This window comes from Aulonocara sp. 'chitande type north' Nkhata Bay, linkage group LG23 (genome assembly GCF_057382095.1).
Source record: "Aulonocara sp. 'chitande type north' Nkhata Bay isolate Kocher_YH1m ecotype deep benthic linkage group LG23, A_spYH_male_GT1.1, whole genome shotgun sequence".
Classification (NCBI taxonomy): domain Eukaryota; kingdom Metazoa; phylum Chordata; class Actinopteri; order Cichliformes; family Cichlidae; genus Aulonocara; species Aulonocara sp. 'chitande type north' Nkhata Bay.
Window position 1 is genome coordinate 26710516 of NC_141365.1, and position 19658 is coordinate 26730173.

At 40.9% G+C, this 19658-nt stretch overlaps 1 protein-coding gene across 8 annotated transcripts in view; it reads right to left on the reverse strand.

Moving 5' to 3' along the window:
- The window catches only part of LOC147301995 (protein Shroom2-like), a 31758-nt gene extending 13502 nt beyond the window's left edge, over window positions 1–18256 (reverse strand). Inside the window, exons 1-6 of one of the 8 annotated variants that reach the window (XM_086282891.1) lie at window positions 18047–18256; window positions 5227–5328; window positions 4912–4929; window positions 3215–3331; window positions 846–3141; window positions 483–538 (exon numbers count right to left, since the gene is read on the reverse strand). In XM_086282891.1, the coding sequence (XP_086139017.1) occupies window positions 483–538; window positions 846–3141; window positions 3215–3331; window positions 4912–4929; window positions 5227–5328; window positions 18047–18057 (2600 nt within the window). In that variant the 5' untranslated portion in view covers window positions 18058–18256. Of the gene's footprint in view, window positions 1–482; window positions 539–845; window positions 3142–3214; window positions 3332–4911; window positions 4930–5226; window positions 5329–11553; window positions 16166–17602; window positions 17858–17897; window positions 18013–18046 lie in introns of those variants that run through there. The other 7 variants (XM_086282892.1, XM_086282893.1, XM_086282896.1 and 4 more) reach the window with 7 other exon arrangements.
- Window positions 18257–19658: the final 1402 nt, after the last annotated feature.

The following is a 19658-nucleotide window of genomic DNA, read 5'->3' on the forward strand; positions in this document are numbered from 1 at the left end:
TGATCCCAAACACACTGCTAATGCAGTAAAAGCATACGTGGATAGAAAAACACACAGTGGAACACCATCAGTCATGGATCGGCCTCCCCAGAGCCCGGACCTCAACATTACTGAAGCAGTGTGGGATCATGTTGACAGAGAACAGAGCAAAAGGCAGAAACATCCAAAGAAGAGCTTTGAATGTCCTTCAAGAAGCCTGGAGAACTATTCCTGAAGACGACTTAAAGACATGAAAATAATATTTTGTTTTGGCTTAATATACTGCAGTTCACACATGCTTCACTAAATTGCTGTACATAGCTTCCATTTTTCTAGCAAAATATAAAGAAATGAGAGGTGTCTCAAGACCTGCACAGTACTCTAACTGTAGACGCAGTGAATGAATGATTCGTGAATCAAAACCCAGTGCTGTTTTTTGTATATTAGTGGTACATTAGTATATTAATCTGTAAATTAGTAGTCCAATCAAAAGTTAATCTTACCTGGTAGCTAAACTGCCCTTTTGGGCCTGAGTGTCTCTCCAAGAAGAAGGAATTTTCTGCAATAAGAAGGTGAAGTTTAGTGTGCCATTCATTGAAAACATCAGCATCAGTTTACTCATTTAAATACTTAGTACACTTTAGGGTATTTGTTGTGCATATTTTTACTTCTCAAGAGTAGTGTCATAAAGGCTTCTTATAACTGTGACTCCATTTTTCCCTTATCTTAAATAGGACTTTTTAGTTGCCCAAACCTAACCAACAACCAAATATGCTTTACAACTTAAGGTTATCTTCCAACCTACTTTTATACTTTTTTGTTGTTTGGTGGTCTAGAATATAAAAAACCATCCTAATCTTGTTCACCTGTGTATAGAAGTCTGCAGAAGGCGAAGATCTGGATCTCTCATGGATGCAGATGGCCTTCTCTTCTGCACCTGCATCTAAGATATTCTCCGCTGAGTGATACCGCCCTTGCGTCTTGCCTTCCGATGACTTCTTCTGCTTGTTCCATGTGGCCTGATACTCAGCAAATGTTCCGAGCCTCTGCTGCTCTAGTAAGACTTCGTTATGTCCAGGGTTGAGGTGGTTGGGGTCTGTGGATGGAGGAGGCTCAACAGACCCTATAGAAGGTGCTCTCTCTTGGGGTTTGCCCGACTCATCCAGGTCTGTGTTCGAGTTTGCACTCTGACTTGACTTCAGTACAGGCCTGGAAAAGGCTGGTTTCGCCTCAAAGAACTTCCTCCGCTCACCAAATGAGCCTGCTTGGGATTCTCCTTCCACTCCCACTTTGTCTATTTTGTCAGGCTCTGAAAACGAGTGCGTCCTCTTTGCCAGTTGACATCGCTTACGTCCTCTAGTGCGCCCATTTGAGGTTTTAAGCACAGAGGCCTCTGGTCCCTGGGGTTCTAGGTCTCGTCTCTGGAAGGAAGTGGCCTGGAGGACCCTGGCCTGCGCCTCTTTCAGGTGGTCCTTGTAAGTATTTGAATAGGAAGCAGCAGAAGATGCAGAAGCTTCCATAGATCTCCATTCCTCTGCATCCTCATCCTCTGCATCACAAGTCAGAGTTGCAGCACTGCGGCTCTTTTGCAGCTGGGCTCGCTTCTGCTGGATCTCTTTCCGAAGGGTGGTGGCATAACGGTCACTGCGGCGATTTGCTTTTCCACTGCTAGCAGCCATGGTGTCACTGGTGTCCTGGGTGGACAAGACAGTTGTGGTTGTTGCTGCCAGAGTCTTGTTTTCCAGAGTCAGGGAGTGGAGGAGTGGAGTTTTCAGGGCGGTTATTCGTTGGTCTTCTTGAGGGACCCATGGGTCTTGATGTCTTGGAAGATTAGCCTTGTGATCTTTGACTTGATGTACTGGAAACTGTATTTTCATGTCATTAGTGTGACCTTCACCTCTCTTTGCAGTATCCTCTGGACTACGTCTTTGAACAGAAATTTCAGAGGTCTGGTGGTTGTAGTGAAGTCCATTCCCAAAGTGGGAATGGGTATGGCATTCCTTATTTTCAATATAAGGTATTTGGGACTGAGGCAGTGAGTACTTTGCCTTAGTGTTAGTCTTCAGAGAACTTGGGTACCCTGTTTCATTGCTGTTCACCCAGTGGTGTTTCTCTGTTTCTGTCATCCGGCTTTCAGTTTTGCCCTGCCTAGCCTTGTACTGCGCAGTCTTACTTGCAAGACCGTAGTATCTCTTATGCCCTCCACTCTCCAGGTTTGGGTTTGTAGCAGTGCTTACCATGGATGCTGCAGAGTGCGGCATCTGCCTGCGGCTGAAAGCATTTGTGGGCAGATCCTGGAGGCTGCGGTAGTAGCTTCCTACACTTTGAGTCTTGGTGGGAGGAGCCTTTCCAGTCTGCAGGAAGTAGAAGGGACTTTCATCACTGAACTGCCTCTGGTGGGCAGGTGGTTGGGTGTAATGAAACTGTCTGACATCACTGCTGGACAAAGAGAAGTGTTTGTTGGGGTTGAGCTGGTTGTGGTTGTAATCAGCCGGCATGTTTGGATGGAGGAAGTCTTTGGCAGGTATTGGGTTGAAGCTACGTCTGGTTTCTGAGGATTTCTCCTGATGGGATCTGATGCCATTGTGGTGGTTACTTTCTGGCAGTTTTTCAAATGATGTGCCGTGGCTTTTTGCTGGACCTTCAGAGTATGGAAACACCTTTGTAGCTGCAAAACTGTCACTACGCAGGGGAGGAGGTGGCGGAGGAGGAGACTGAGACTTTTTCCTGTCTGGTACCTGCCACACTGGGCCTACGTTGGGTCTCCCTGCAATGGAAACACGAGATGCTGGCTGCTCCTTCCAGCCTCCGTTCCCCAGTGTTGGCTGCAGATATCTGGGCCGCTCATTCTGCTGAGGTCCTTCATTGTGAACACCCTTGAAGAAAATGCTTTCAGTGCTTGTTCCCTTTCTACCAGATGCATTAAGGTCATGAACAGGGGGGCTGGAGCCACTTGAGAAGCAGCTAAACCCAGAGTCCCTCTTGCCTGGTCCCAGTCCACAGATTGGCTCAGCACTGCTGGTGTATTTATTTGGGGAAAGACGACCTGCTGGGTAGGGATGTGAGGGACGCTCAAGTTTCTCCATGTTTTTCACTGAACTGATCTGACTGGTTTGCTGATGCTGAATGTTCTGATCTCCTTGAGTGGACGACTCTTTGGGCCTGGAGGGGATGATAAGAAAAAAATATTGTGATCTGTCTACTAAAGACAAGGTAAACCACCAAAAAAGCTCACCTTGCTTCATGCTTTGGCTGCCAGACTGGGGCTTGGGTAGCCTCTCTCTCAGGAGGCTCCTCCTCTGTCAGCTTCGAGGCATACCAGGAATGAGGACGTGAGCCTGGGTCATTCTTCCTGCAAAGCAGAAGCACAGCAAACAATTTCTCAATACTCTTTCTCAAATTCTTTCATAGAAGACAAGAGTTCACTGAGTTCTACAGGTTAACATTTCTTCATGGGCTTTGCAGGCCACCATCATCCAAATCCTTCCCCCTGATACCACTGTGTATTCAATCGTTTCAGGACAATAGAGTATTTTAAACAGTGTAAATAGTCTTATTACTCCAATCCACAGAAATGCAAGGAAAAACAAACAAAACAACCCATGATCATTAGATAAAATGTATGGCACCATTACACAAATATTTACAAAGAACTGGTAAGAATTATATAGCTACACTGTCCAAAAACACTAAAATTAATAACTGTAGTTGTAGCAGACTTGTGACCTGGCAGCGTTTGCTCTGCACCCACGTTTTAATCATTTTTTTGAATGAGTTCCTCTTTCAGTGACACTTTTTGACAGCTAAAATCGTCAGCAGAATCTAATCTCACAGCACCATATATGATTTAGCGGTCGGATGCCTGATAGCGAGTAGTGGGATGTTATTCAATGATGGCTGGCAACCAGTTTTGTTGGTTGTAGTTGCACTCTCTGGAAGTACTAGCATTTTACATCTTAACAGGCGATAGCAAAACCAGGGGAAAATATATATTTCTAGAGAAAATATACTTACATATTGTTTAATATTTGCTATAACTTAACACTGAAGTGACCAAGCTATTGTGTTGACTATAATGACTGAGTGGGGTCTTAATATTTTAATAGCTCTGTTGTCTTTCTCATATCTCTATGAGAGATATTCAAAAATGTAATGTTATTAACTATACTTTTAAATGAAAACTGGCAGCTTGCACATCTGGAAAGCCACCAGCAGTGCTAAAAGGTATCTACAAGTTTTAGAGCAACATATGCCTGACGTCTTTTTCAGGGAAGGCCTTGCATATCAAGGACAAAAGTCCAGAAGTAGGTCTCCTCAATTCCCAGATGTTTGTAGACTTGTTAAAAAAAGAGAGGATGCTACACAGTGGTAAACATGACCCCGTCCTATGTTTGTTGAAACGTGTCGCTGCCATCAGATTCAGTACGAGCTAATATTTTTCTTAAAATACATTTTCTACAATAAAATAAAAAAACCTGCTATGTTTCATTTCTATTGTCCATACTAATTAATAGGAAAAGCTATGAAAAGTAGAAGCAGATTGACAAACACATGATAGGAAACATTTTCATAGTTAACAATATCACAACAACACCTAGAATGACAGGGCACTCAGTGACTTGAAGTTTAATGAATATTTGAATAATTAAAAATCATGATCATTCCTAATATTCAGATATGCTGTTTGTTTAAACTGCAAAGAGCAACTTTTGCAGATGAAATTTTTTTTTATTTTTTAGTAACACATTTGTGATCTCGAATAACAACTAATTATTTGTTGGGGGGGGGGGGGGGGGGGGGGGGGTGCTCACTGTGTGCCTCAGGCCTGCAAACCCTATTTTAAACATCATCAGTACCTTGATAGGTAAGACTCCACAAAGGTAAATCGACAGCTTCACAGTGTAATTTTGCTCACATCAAACATGCACGTACCCCTTGAAGCGGTTCTTCCTGGAGAGCATGTTGAAAAAGGATCATAGACATTAATTTTTCCACAACATATCAAACCACAAGAAAACCATGCAAGCAAGTCATGTTAATGCGCTGTACGTGTAAAATCTGGTAATTCCCACATCACAGAACTGATGACAGACACAAATGTGCAAGTAAACTAAAGATACTTGGACAGCTAGCACCATACACATTAAACTACTACAAAAGAACACAAAGCACAATGATCTGACGCCATGTAGGTCCACCAAGAAACTACCAGTAAACACAGCCAGACACAAGCTAACTGGATGGTACCTCATAGAGCTTCGCAAAATCTTGGTGAGAAAGCTCCTCGCCACATGCACCTCAGTTTCTGATGGCATTGTACTTGGTGACACAACATCTACCATTTTAACCCTGATGGGCAGTGGGCGAAGAAGAGAAGCAGGAAGAAGAAAAGGTGGAGGAAAAGTCAAGCGTTAGAATAAAAGATGTCAATCAAATGTAGTTTTTTACTTATTAATTTCCAGATGCTCTGGTTTTTCCCCACAGGGACACGTACACCTCCTTTCCTTTTTCAGTCTACACGTGACCTTGATTTACAAAATAAGCCTCACTTTTCCCCCCAGAATGATCTGATATTAGCAGTTGAGCTCATGAAGTCATCTGGAAAGTGTTTACTGAGGTGACAGAGTGAGGCTGCTGAGGACGGTTTTCCCATAAACCTCTAAATGGTTCTGGATAGTTATGCTTAAATCTATTTCCTGTTTTATTTGGTAATCATTGGTTCTCATGGATTCCTTTTATTTCTTCACTGTGACTACCCTGCTCTCATCAGTTTCTAGCCGGCTAATAACCAGTGTTGGTCAAGTTACTTGAAAAAAGTAATCAGTAACTAATTACTGATTACTCCCCCCAAAAAGTAATCCCGTTACTTTACTGATTACTTATTTTCAAAAGTAATTAATTACTTAGTTACTTAGTTACTTAGTTACTTTTTAAAAACACGATTTACAACCTGAATAGGTGATAAAGTGATAGATCTTTCAGCCCAATTCTACTTTTTCTACATAATCCATCATACAAAATGTAATCAAATGGAAAAGTCTCTTTTTTAAACTTGTTTTATCAGTTTTAATCTTTTAACTTTATGCATCAAGCAAAACATTTAATTATATGCAACATTCTCTGACTTGAATAAATTAGTTTAACATTTAAACCTATTTTCTACACATTCCAGCACATAAAATAAAATATTTTTTGTGTTTTCACTCACTCTTTCAAACAGATGCAAGTAAAACACAGCAGAAAATAAATAAAGTCAAAGACTCAGCGGTCCTTTTGCTCTATTTTCACCTGTAAAGCAGGAGCAGGGTAGGCGGAGGGTTACCCTGGTGCAGGTGTGCTGCGGTCAGTTGAAGAATCCGCGCAAGTGTCTCTGTGAGTTTCCCATCACGTCGTAGCTACTCGGTGCTTGCTCGGAAGTTTAGGGGTTTTTTTCGCTGTAAAAAGAAGTTTTCTTCCCACGCACGATGGACGCTAATGTTTTTGTCACTTTTTATGGAATCAAACTCAAAGTAAGGTCAGTACTTCCACACTTTAAACGCTGCACGCTCATACTCTCTCCCGCACTCGATATATTATCCATTGTTGATCTGCAAACAGCTGCTGTCACCAACGTCGCACTTGCTTACGTCACTGTCATGAGACATTCTCGCAAAAAAATCACGGTTTTAGTAACGCAGTAACGCAGCGTTCCTACGGGAAAGTAACGGTAATCTAATTACTGATTTTGCAATAGTAATCCCTTACTTTACTCGTTACTTGAAAAAAGTAATCAGATTACAGTAACGCGTTACAAGTAACGCGTTACTGCCCATCTCTGCTAATAACTAAGCTCAGCATATAAGGATAATATTAGTTATACAGCAGCTTTTAACCAGAATGTCAGTGACTCTGATCCGGCACACGATTCTTCATAATTCACAGGTTATGTGCAACTTCCACCAACATCTGAACAATACTCTAGGACAGCGGTCCCCAACCCCCGGCCACAGACCAGTACCGGTCCGTGAGTCGTTTGGTACCGGGCTGCGAGAGTTGAGGCTCGGGTGTGAAATTTATGTTTTTCAGGGATTTTATTGTTAACTCTGTTTCCCTGGGTGTTTTCCCGTGTTGTAGTTGTGTGTCTTATTTTGAAAGAAATATTTACGCGTTACCATAGCGACCAGAGAGAGCATTAAGGGGCAGAGAGGAGGATGTTACTCTCAATGTTGTTGGCAGATTTCAGGAGGACGCTGCTAATAAAGTTACACAATTACACAGTGAATTCATGTTTATTATTATTATATTTACAAAATACCATAGTTTTTGTCTTGGTCGTATCATTTTATTTTGTTGTATTTATCCACGACACCTTAAAGGCCAGTCCGTGAAAATATTGTCTGACATTAAACCGGTCCGTGGCGCAGTAGAGGTTGGGGACCGCTGCTCTAGGACACAGGTGTCAAATATGATGCCTGGAGGCCAGAATTGGCCTGGCAGAGACTCCAATCTTCTACAACTTTGGAAAATGTGAAGGACAGCATAAACGGTATTTTCATAACTTTTACAGAGTGAAACCTGACTCGCAGTCATTCATGCTACACCTGGTGAAAAAAGTTTTTTCTGCTATCTGCTTTAGATATTTGTTTTGTTTTTTTAAATTGGTTCATACCAATTTACACAAAATACACAAAAGGATTAAGAAAATTTGGGGGTTTTTGGGCACTTTTATATTTTACTTGTCTAGCTCGCAGTTGGCCCCTGCTGGTCCTTAAAAATAATGCAAGTTTAAAGCTACAGTTGTCGTTTAATTGCAGTCTTTGTGAGAAACAAGTTGGACCGTGATGTGTGACATTCAACTGAGCCGTCTTGTCATTGTTTTCAAGTGTAAGCTGTTAACTTGTGAGGAACATTTAATCCAGAATGATGTCTAAAGGTCAAGCGAGCAGGTTTACTGGCTCCTGGACTTGATCCGTCTCTTACTGTGAAGGACTTTCAAATTAAAAGACGGATCTGTCAGAGACATATGGTCCCGATGGAGCTTAGCAGCTTAGAAAAATTAGATCTGAGTTGGACACCCCCAAACCTCTCTTTGATACCACTCCTTGATATCAAACTAGCTTTCTTTTTCATCTTAGCTGGTGCTTTAAAACACACACTGCTGTTTATTAGTCCAGGAACGAAATATCTGGACCAGATGAGACTTTTACCTGCCCTGAGCCAAACATTAATCCTGCCAGGCCGCGATGGCGACGCCACATTCTTTCAGCAAAGGAATGCAGGGAGGTATTTTCCCTCGCTTCAAGCGGGACAGCGATACTGGCCGCCTTCCATGATTCGCTGTGATGGAACAAATTTTCAAGCATTATCTAAATATTTATACTTATTATTTTCTCAGAAGTTTAGTAAGTCAAACTTTTTCAGATAATAATGAGATTTTTTTTTCAAATTGTATTTTTTTTTTTAAAATTGTATGTATTTATAAGCATCCAAAGGTTTGATTGATTCAATAAATGTTTTGGTTTTTGGTCTTTGGTGCCCTTTGCTGTGTTGTTTTGTGATCTGGAGGTTCAAAACTCTTTCCTACTACAAATCTGGTAAACTTTATTTATTGTACAGTTTGGTAAAAATGGAGCGTTTGGAGTTTATAAGCAGCTTTCTTAATTTGGGATCTGAGGAGTGCACTATGAAGCCAAATTAATGGGATAGCGAGGTATTTTGTTGCCTGGCTATATTAACATTATAACTTGTTTTAAGTCTTGCTCTCTGTCTTAACTTCACTGGTATCTAATCAACATTCGACACTTTCCCTGTTTGCTTCACATCATTTCCTGAAGATCAGCATCAAACATTTTGGGTCTGGCAACACTAAGTGCGATATTCTCTGCACAAGGTTTCATACTTTCAACCTGAGCTGAGCCTGTAGTGCAGTAAAGTAGAGCCATGGAGCACCGTGATGGGAATGCAGAAAGTCTGCTTTTACACTGTAACAGAACATACATTAGAAAACAGAGGATCAAAACAAATACAGCTGAGATATGAGTGACTAGTGTTGGGCCTGGGTGAATTTATTTTAACATTAGCCTCCCATATTTCTTTACGTTTTTCCACATCTGCACAATCATTTGCTGTTTCTACAGAGTCGATAGCTGTATTTAATCACCAACACTGCCTCCCCTCCATGCGACACAAAAAGTGAGAGCTCCAAACAAGCTGCTGCACAAAGAAAATGCAAATGTCCCCTCTTTCTAAAGCGCTGAGGGTCTATTGTCAGGGGGGCGCAGCTGTGCTGTCACAGATATTGCTTCCAGGAAATACGAGCCGCACCGCGTTCATTCAGGAAGAACTGAACCTGAAACTGAAACGTGGCTGACCCACATGGCTGTGAGAGCGATACAGTCAGCTTCCAGTTGGGCCTATTGCTGAAGCAGAACAGAAGCAGCAGGCTCCCAGTCACTTGCAGTGGATGGCTGATATTAAGCATTTTTGTAAAAGGGTGTAGCTCAGGAGGAACAGCAGGTGTTCTACTGCTCGGGAGGTTGGTGGGACGATCCCTGGCTGCTCCAGTCTGCATGCTAAAGTGTTCTTGGGCAAGATACTGGACTTGAAGTTGCTTCCCATGCATTCATGTTCATCAGAGGGCAAATGCTAAAAAAAAATGCTTGCCTTAAATGAGGCATGTTGTGTAAAGTAAAGCTGTAAAGCTCCAAGAGGACAATTAGAATGGAAAAGTAAATACAGTAAGAACCAGCCCGATTACCAAACGATTAATAATAAAATGATTTGGCTCTCCGACCCAGCTACAGTCCAGATGTACCCTGGGATGCAAGCAAGCATTATCGCTTGAACCACGTGAAAAGTAACAAATGATCTTTAGAAGCTACTCGTCTTGATTTCTTAGTGAATATTTGACTACTGTAAATAAAATCTGGATCTGAAAAAAACAGCGAGAGCTTTGTTGGACCGTGTGAAACAGATGGAGGTTACAGTCAAAGGAAGAACTGATAATATTCCCACCTGATTGGTTACTGAGTTAAAGCCAATCCGTGCCAATCATGGAGCAGAATCTTCTAATGTAAATCTTTGGTAAAAAAATAAATAAATAAGAAAATGCAGAGTTTGCGTAGTGTTTGAGTATTGAGGCTACACTATCTGCAAAAGTTAGCAGAAACAGAACAGCTGATGCTTTAAGATAAGATTTTTACAGGGTGCAATAAAGGTGCTACAACAGTTACACAAACAAAGAGTTCAGTCCCTTAGTAACCAGCTGTGACGCTCTGATACTGTCACTTCTATTGCAAATAATAGAGTCCCGACGATAACCACGAGTCCACATTATGACCACATGTTAATCATTAGAGACCGTGCCGTGCATATGTCTCGAACCAGCCTTCATTTCTTTATATTTGCTAGGAAAAGCAAGATCCATGAATGCTAGTGTTCCACTGTGTGTTTTTCTATCCGAGCATTGACGCGTGTCTGTTGATCATTGTCGTGTTGATTCATAGGTCAGAGTTAAGTGGCTTTACAAACAAAAAATATTCCTATGAAAATGGTCAGGTGTGAGGACTGGACTGAAAATGAGTGAAAAAGCAGCCAATGTCCCAAGAAACACTCCTCAAGGGAACTTTAAAAAAAAGAAGAAAGTCTGGCTCCTTGGAAGCAAAATATAAAGAAAAGATGAGTGGCTCAAGACTTTTGCACAGCACTGTGTAATAGATCGTTAGGAATGAAGTGGGATAGTTCTGAATGAAAGCTTTCCTGTAATAACATGTTGTTAATTAATTAAAAATGACTGAAACAGATTCAGCAATTTATTTCTGATCTCTTCAATTATTAATAACGTGTATCTGCTGTTAACTCTGAACTTTACCATTACCTTTATCCTAGTATGGAGCACGCTTCAGCTGATCTCAGTGCCAGTACTTGTCATCTTCTTTATATTCAGTTGGTATATCTCATAGTTTTAAGTTGCTTCAGTGTGAAAACCATTTCTGCTGCCCCTGCCAGCTGCTTTGCAACCCACTATGGTCATAATTTATACCCTTTCTCTGATTGCTCAAAATTGTCCCCACCACTAATTCAGTGCTAATTCTACTACTCTGCTTACACCTGTAACCCGTATTTGAATCCTCTCTCCAGCACCTTTCAGAGCCGAGCGGCATTTCATCGAGTTTCAGTAATAATCTCTGCATCATCACATGATGTTCAGAGGAAGCAGAGGGTTGGTTGCTTAGTTGGAGCCAGGGGAGGACACCGTGTGACGACATCAGGAAGCAAGCGCAGGTATCTCTGTCACTGTTTCCAAAAGTCTGTGTACCCTGGAGGGATTTTATTTGCGTTTTTTTTTTTTTTTTGCAGGCGGTCAGCTTTCAATGACCTAAAAGAGAGCTTGCATCTGAAAGAAATGCTCAAACTTACAATAAAATCCCCAAGTATCTGTCGAAAAAGGCTTAGAAGGTCAAAAACGTATAAATATCTAAAACACACCTGCTCTAGACAGCAGCAAGTCTTCAGATCTATCTGACACCGTGCAGAAATCAGGACTATTATTTTAACTAAACAATGATATTAATGAAGGACTAAACATTAACTTACCAGCTACATGAAACAAGTTGTTTCATGTGTACGTGTAAGCTGATAGTTTTGGTTCACAGTGCACACTTTCCCTCCATTTCTCCACACCCGCTTCTTTTTAAAAAACACTTGAGGACAAAAAAAGACGCACTTAAACATGAGTACTCCCACCAGCCTGATGGAGACGAGCACCCAGAGGAATCTGACAACCCCATGACTCAAGAGCTACTGCCTCCTCCTCCTCCTCCTCCTTCTCCTGCTGCTCCCAGTCTGAACACACACACACAAACACACTCCTCCTCAGGGGAGGAGATTTCCTTGAGGAAGTGGGGGATTTGAGAAAATGGAGGGGAGGAGGAGTTATTGTCCTGTCCAGCGTCCTTGCTGTAATCTAGTGTTTGGTCTGGGAGTTGCTGCCTCTGCAGAGAGCCACTGAGGCTGCTGGGAAAGTAAATGAAGACAGAGCAAGCACGATCATGGGAATGTGGGATTAAGCCATTCATGTCATAAAATGTGACACTACCTGGATGATGTGCTTTGAAAACATGCCACTAAATTTTAGCTGAGAGTAAAAACTTCAGAGGGCCAAAATCCGCAGTTCCTCTAGTGGCCACTTGAGGCCGTCTTTAAAAAGGACTCAATCCCTGTAGTATCTGAAGCTAAAATGCCCAACTGGACAGGAGCCAGTGATCATTCAAAAATGTACACTTCTGGCTCAGAAAAATCAAACACGGTGGTCAAAAAGTCTAGAAATCAGTGGCTCATGTCAACCTCTCAAAAACATTCTTGGTTTTAACCTCTAAAACTAACACATTTTTCTATGAAAGGTTTTTCTCACACAACCCTTGTTTTTTCCCACTGCTGACATCTCCTTCTGTGTCCTTCCCAGGAACTGCTGCACAGACAGGAATGTTTGGCCCAGGTCCACGTCTGTTTTCAGAGATACCAGCAAATGTCAGACTGAGGGGGCAGAGGCTGAGTGACTGCCTCACCCTGAGATAACTCCTCCAAAGAGGGGGAGGAGACGGTGACAGCTCTGCAGCAGTTTAAAAACTGTGTGTGAAGGCATGTTACTGTTCAAATCCCCCACCTTATCACGTTCACTTAAATATGTGGCTGCTCTAAAAATGAGACAAATAAGCTTCTTTACTGTGTTGTAAACATTCACACAAGTCAACAGTTTTGATACGCCAACTTTAAAACACCACAGGAACCACACAAAGGTCTGAGGCTGCTTCGCTATAGCCATACAGTGAGTACATGCTTTTATTCCAAGAGCCATTCTTTCCTCCAATTCTTGCTGTTTTAGGCCAACAAGCCAAAACAGTAAAGATGGGTTTCAGGTTTTTATGGGAGCTTTTGATGAATGCACCATTAATTTAATTTGCTAGGTTGACCAATACTGATGTATGTGTCCAGTTAGTTTAACTTTAAACAATTTCACAGCTAATTCAGACCCAGACGATCTACTATTGTCCAACTTGTGATTTAAAAAGTCAGAAAAGCAGAGCCACGTCTGATCTTTATATTTGATTCACAACATGTGTTATACTGCATTGCATGTAAAACTGGCAAAAGCACATGTGAGCCTTCAATTATAGCAGTGTTTGAACCCACAAATACCAGACATGCATGGATGTTGTTTGGAGGTAAATCCGAGGTGCACATTAGGAAGATCAGCCAGGCTGTTTTGGCAAATCCTAAAACCACAGTTGGAGATAACAGGTATCATGAAGGTGGTTATCAACTTTTTCTGTTAAGCCACACTTTCTACGTCAGGCTCTGTGCACGCTCACATAACAACGGGGATTTCACGTGTCATGTGACTCTTCTTCTGCATAAATGATCCCTATGAGCACCACCTACTCCAATCAGAGTTATTATGTAAAATGGTGATAAAACTCTATAAAGAACGTAAAAATACAACACTGTTGCAAAGGTAAGATTAATGCTCCAGAAAATCATGAGTCTTGGGATTTAGTGCACAGAGTGGTAAAATAAACATTTAAATTCCACTTAATTATTTTATGGGCGAGTGTGCTCTCAGTACTGTTGTTAATTAATTAGTTATAATAAAATTCACCTTGCTCAGAGATTTTATGAAAGGGGAAACTTAGAGATTAAAATCTTTTTTGTAGTAGGATGGAAACACGTTTACTTTTGCTGTAAAGATGGACGTCTCAACTATGGGGACTCTAGCGGCCACTTGAGTCTTGAATCAAGCCCCAAGTGGCCACTAGAGGAACTGCAGTTTCTTCTATTTTCGAAACGTCAGTTTCTGCTTTTTAGCACTGTTTCATAATAATCTTGTCCTCAGGGAATAAAAAGACAGAAGATTTTTTTCACATGTTTTTCCCTGATGCATCATACCCAGAAGTGTCAGTATTTGCACAGGGAACCTTCTGCATAGCTTCTTTAAAAAGCTCAACTTTGTAACTGAGACAGCTCAGTACCCAATTTATTTTTGTTTTCCCAACAAGACGAGCAAACTTTTCTATTTGTAATTAATTAGCTGACCCACAGCAGGATACTGACATATGCAAGAAATGTTTGCTTATTTATCACTCATATGACATCACCACTCCCTGTGTCACTCCATTCCTCCCTCACCCTTTCACATGCTGCTGATTCACCATCTTGCTGACACTGGAACCCAAACAAGCGGCCGTCTGCAGGGCTGATCTCGCCCCCGTTGAGCTGTGAACGCTGCCTACACAAAAGAAAGTGCCAGCGTCATCACAGCTGGGCTTATCGATGTGTCACTGCCCGCCATGGGAAACAAAGAAATAGCTTTTTAAAAAAAAGAACAACAAAGAGGAGAGAAGAGGAATCGAATGCAGTGCCGAGAAACGTGCAAAAACTTTGTTCAAATACGTGATCACCAAACATCTGGAACATCTTCAAGTTTGACTAATTCAGAGTCACAGTCTCAAGTATCTTTACAAAAACCCCAGCAACCTAATTTTAGTCTTAACCTGATCAAATTTAGGCATTAGTAAGTATGAAATCACCTCCTGCTGATCTATCAAATCTCCAGAAAACAGCAGATCAGATAAACTCTTTACTCTTTACAATGAGCTTTAACAATAAATATACAATTTAATTCTACTACTATATGTCCATGCTACAGCTTTTTTTAAATTTGTTTTCAGGCTGTTGGCAAACTGATATACTTAAAGCAGTGACAAAATGTGATTCAGTATAATAATTAGCCAGTTTTTTGATGGGTCCTGTGCAATGTTGAGGTTCTGCTGTTACTTCTGTTAGGTGATTGCCAGGCTGTGGCACATTATCTAAGTTTTGTGGGTCTAAATGAGATCTTTTTGTTATGCCGTAAAGTCAAAATGTGGCTACAAATGTAGCAGTTTTGTGGGTGGTTGCTAAGCAACATCATAGAAACTACATAGATGAGAACCTTCAGGGGTTTTAAGATGTACATGTCTGATTGGTCAACCCTTTTTTTGGTGTAGAAGAATGGAGCTTTGTGGATGGAGCTGAACGTCTTAATGGAACTACTGCCAGACTCTACTGCGCCTTCATGACAGAGGTGTGATACTGAGAAGCATCACACACTTTTCTAACACCGTGGTTCTACCTTCCTTTGTAAAATCAGCCTCTCTGCTCCTAGCAGACCTGAACTTAACACTTTCATGTGAACACAATCATTGAGCTGATAATAATCTTCATGTGACCGCTGAGCCTGATTATCAATGTTAGGATAAGGGAAACCAGATAAAGGCAAGATAGTCTGAATATGTTGAACAGGATCCAGTTATCAGTTATCCTAAGGGACACAGAATGCTGCTATCAGGCTTTTAAACACGTAGCACAACCACACCACACCAGTCCTTGCAGCCTTCGCTTCCTATCTGTTAGTTTGAGCTTGAGCCCGGCTGCTGCTTGAGACCTTCTGGCTTGACTTTGGACCAATCCCAAAGGCTCTTCCATCCATCCATCCATTCGCTTCCGCTTATCCTTTTCAGGGTCGCGGGGGGCGCTAGAGCCTATCCCAGCTGTCATAGGGCGAAAGGCGGGGTACACCCTGGACAGGTCGCCAGTCTGTCGCAGGGCTAACACACAGGGACAGACAACCATTCGCACTCACATTCACTCGCACATTCACACCTAGTGGCAATTTGGATTATCCAATCAACCTATCCCCACAAGTTGCATGTCTTTGGACGGTGGGAGGAAGCCGGAGTACCCGGAGAGAACCCACGCAAACACGGGGAGAACATGCAAACTCCACACAGAAAGACCCCGGCCTGATGGTGGAATTGAACTCAGGACCTTCTTGCTGTGAGGCACCAGTGCTAACCACCGTGCCACCGTGCTGCCCAAAGGCTCTTCTAGTCACTAAAGGTGATTGAGCCTTTGTTGTCTGGGCCCTACAACTGTTGGGAAATCTCTTCATTCACAGGCTAAGAATTTGCTAGTGTTCCTCGTACACAATTAAAGACTGGAGAAGACAGTGCCTTTCAGTGTGTGGAACCCGGGCTAGCACTACCATTAGCTACTACTATTTAGCTGACTTTCTGCACTCCTGTTTTGTTTAAACAGGGTTTCTATTGGGCATTTAAAACTAATAATCATAATAATAATAATAATGCCAGGTCTCTCTTGGAAATGAGATTTTTAATCTCAATGAGATTTTTTACCTGGATAAATAATAATAATAATAATAATTATTCTTATTCTTATTCTTATTCTTATTCTTATTCTTATTATTATTATTAGTAGTAGTAGTAGTAGAAGTAGTAGTAGTAGTAGTATCATTATCATCATAATTTATTTATTTATTTATTTACTTTTAACGATCTGTTTATTTTATTGTGTCTTACTGTCTCTGTGCATTAGCTACTATGGCACTCTCATTTGTTTTACTCTTTTTTTGTGTGTACTGCACTTTGTGGCTGTCTGTGAAACACACTTAATAAATAATCTTTACTTAACATCGTAATTATTATTATTTTGGTTGATTTTATATACTTGCTACTATACTTGTGTCTGAATCTGAAATTGCTCTTAATTCCATTTTACTATTTTAAGTTTTCATGTTTGTTGCCTTTATTATTGCTCAGCACTTTGTTGCTTTGTTTTAAGTCTGATGTGAATACAGATGAAAAAGCGAAGCAAAAGAGTCCAGGAGGCTGAAATGACAACAGCAAACTGCAGACAACAAAGTCCACAAAGATGTTTGTATTATGTTTGTATCCAGGACACTGCTGTGATCCTGTGCTCACTAACACTACTTCAGTCTCAAGAAACACAAAGCAATAATTCTGATTAATATAACTTTATACAACTTAATATATAACATTAAAAGGATATTTATTAAAAAATGAATCATTAAGGAACATGTGCTTGTTATAAACTGACCAATCAAGTAAATTTCATCTGACCAGTTTCCATTAAATGTAACATTTCACACTATATGTAATGAAATTACTAAAAGTCAGCACTTTACACTAAAACAATATTTATGCCTAAAGTGAGGAAAATGTTCTGAAACCTGAAGCTTTCCCCAGGAAATTAACATATAGATTCAGAGGGAATTGAAGTTGTTTTCAGAAGCTTTCATTCAACTCCAGCTGTTAAGCAGCAAACCAGTCTCCTAAAAATTATGTTTATGTACTATTTATTTCCAACAGCATCTAAGAAACAATCCCTGAAGACGCGCTTGATTTCATTCTCTTTTTATGGGTGTCTTTTTTTAGCACTTTGTATCATTGCAGCTTTTAAAATCTAAGAACTGTGTAACAGGCTCTCAAATCTGTGAACATTTTAAGCTAACGATAAGCCTTTAAAACACCACATCAGTCTCACTTTGAATTATATAAATGTCAGGAGATGGGGTTTTTGGAAAGTCCCTGTAAAATCAAAAATGTCCTTTTCCCTCTAAAATCCTGCCAACAAACGTGAACGCAGGCTCGAAAAAAACAGCTTACTTATCTTTGTGGTAACACAGAGCAACAGGTTTAAGACTCCACACACATTACTTGCCTCTTAAATCCACACCGAGCATATCCGCTAAATCGGAGAATCAGTTACCCACACAGATATGGTTTACCTGCATTAATGCCATCCACCTTCTTTCCACCTCAGTGTGAATCCGCAGGAAATGAAGGAAAACAGAAAAAATTCCCCTCAAGCTATTTGTTAGGCTTTGGTAAAATGTGCCTCAGCTTCTCAACCTTTATATATCATCTAGGCAGAGAAAAGCTGCCGTTATCTCAAAGTTATTCACCGCTTTCTGATTTAATCCCACTTGAGAGGAAACCAACTGATTGAATCAGAGGAGATGATGAAGTAAAAAAGACAGAATAAAAAAGACAGAAACAGAGAGAGAGGAAAAGAGGAAGTACCTGGGAGTGGAAATCTTCTCTTTATTCTAAAAACCACACATGTCCAGAGAGTGGAAACATGCACACACATAGGAGTCTGAGTAGCCAAAGCCCCTGAAAACAATGGGCTCTGCTGATACGGCCTATCCCACTAAGCAGTGTCAACTCACCTAGGCAACATGGACTATACCACTCCTCCTGCAAACAGGGGAGGACGCCTGCACTGAAGGAGCTCCCACGGCAATTCAGCGGTGTCTCAGAGAGCTTTAAAGGTCGTCTTGTTGTTCTGAGCCCGTCGTTTGCTCTCTAAACCCACTCAGATTAAAGGTCTTCCCAGCAGCAGCTTGTTGAAACACCACCAGTCCACCTTTCCCTCCTGTTGACTCAACCCACTCTGCAAAGCTGGGTCCACGCTGTGGCTTTGCAGGGAGTAATTGGATTCAAGCTCTAAGACTCTGTTGCCATTTGCAAGCAAGAAGACGAGCATGTTCTTCTGACAGGACAGGACATGGTGACACATGTAATCAAGAAGGTTATCTGTACGGGTGCATAGCGCTGTGAGAATGAATTTGTATTCCTGATTTCTTATAGTTTTTTTTTTTTCATATTTATACACCTACATGTTTTAAGTCATGAAACAAATGTTAATATTTGGCAAATTAGTTCATTTATTAGGAAAAAAAATTCCTAAAAAATGTACCTGGGCCTGTGTAAAAAAGAAATTGCCCCCTATAGCTAATAACATGCAAATGTGACAAATATGGAAAAACTAAGAAATCAAGAAGGTGCAAATACTTTTACTCAAAACTGTACAAAGCTCTTCTTATGAGTCCTCATTTTTATATCTACAGGCATATCACATCTTTATTACAGTTTAGATGCTCATCAAAAAATTAAGCAGCAACCACCAGGGTGAAAACCTGCAGTTCCTCTGATGTCCACTAGAGGCTGTCCCCAAAGTGAACCAGTCCCTATAGACTCCCATGTTAAAAAGTCCAACTTTACAGCAGAAATAAACATGTTTACAACCTGGTACAACAAGCATTCCTCGTCTTTATGGATATTTTCCACCTTCATACAAACTGTACATCATGTAGATCATTTTTAAAAAAACAAATTTGGGGGGATTTTGTTGAGGCTTTAAGTTGGCATGACTGGTTTGATTGACAGCTGTGACAAGCAGTCGTCACTAATAAGACTTGCTGAGCTGGACCTCTGGACTTTGTCTGTGCTGATATATTTATGCTGATATGATCATTTATTATATTATTATTCTGCTTTGCTTCACTCTTCCTCTTGTGGCAGAGCCTCTCACAACACTTTTCAACCTCACACTGGATATGAATGAAATTCCCTCAGTATGGAAATCAGCTTTTGTTGCTCCTCTATTAAAAGGGGTCGACTCAGCAGTGTTAACTAATTACAGACCAATATCTAATCTATCTGTGCTGGACAACGTTCTTGAAGCTCTTGTGTGTGAGCAGTTAAAGGAGTTTTTACACACCAATGCCATTTTATCTGAATATCAATCAGGCTTTAGGAAAAATCACATTACTATCACAGCTGCAATGAGAGTGGTAAATGATATTACTATTGTACTTGATAAGAAACAACACTGTGCATCAGTTTTTATTGATTTGTCAAAAGCATTTGACACTGTTGATCGTTGTATTTAGAGTCTTCCAGTCGGGACTCTCTGACAGAGCAGTGGCATGGTTCTCAAACTACCTCAATAATAGGTATCAGTGCATAAAATCTGATGGTCTATTTTCTGACTTTGTT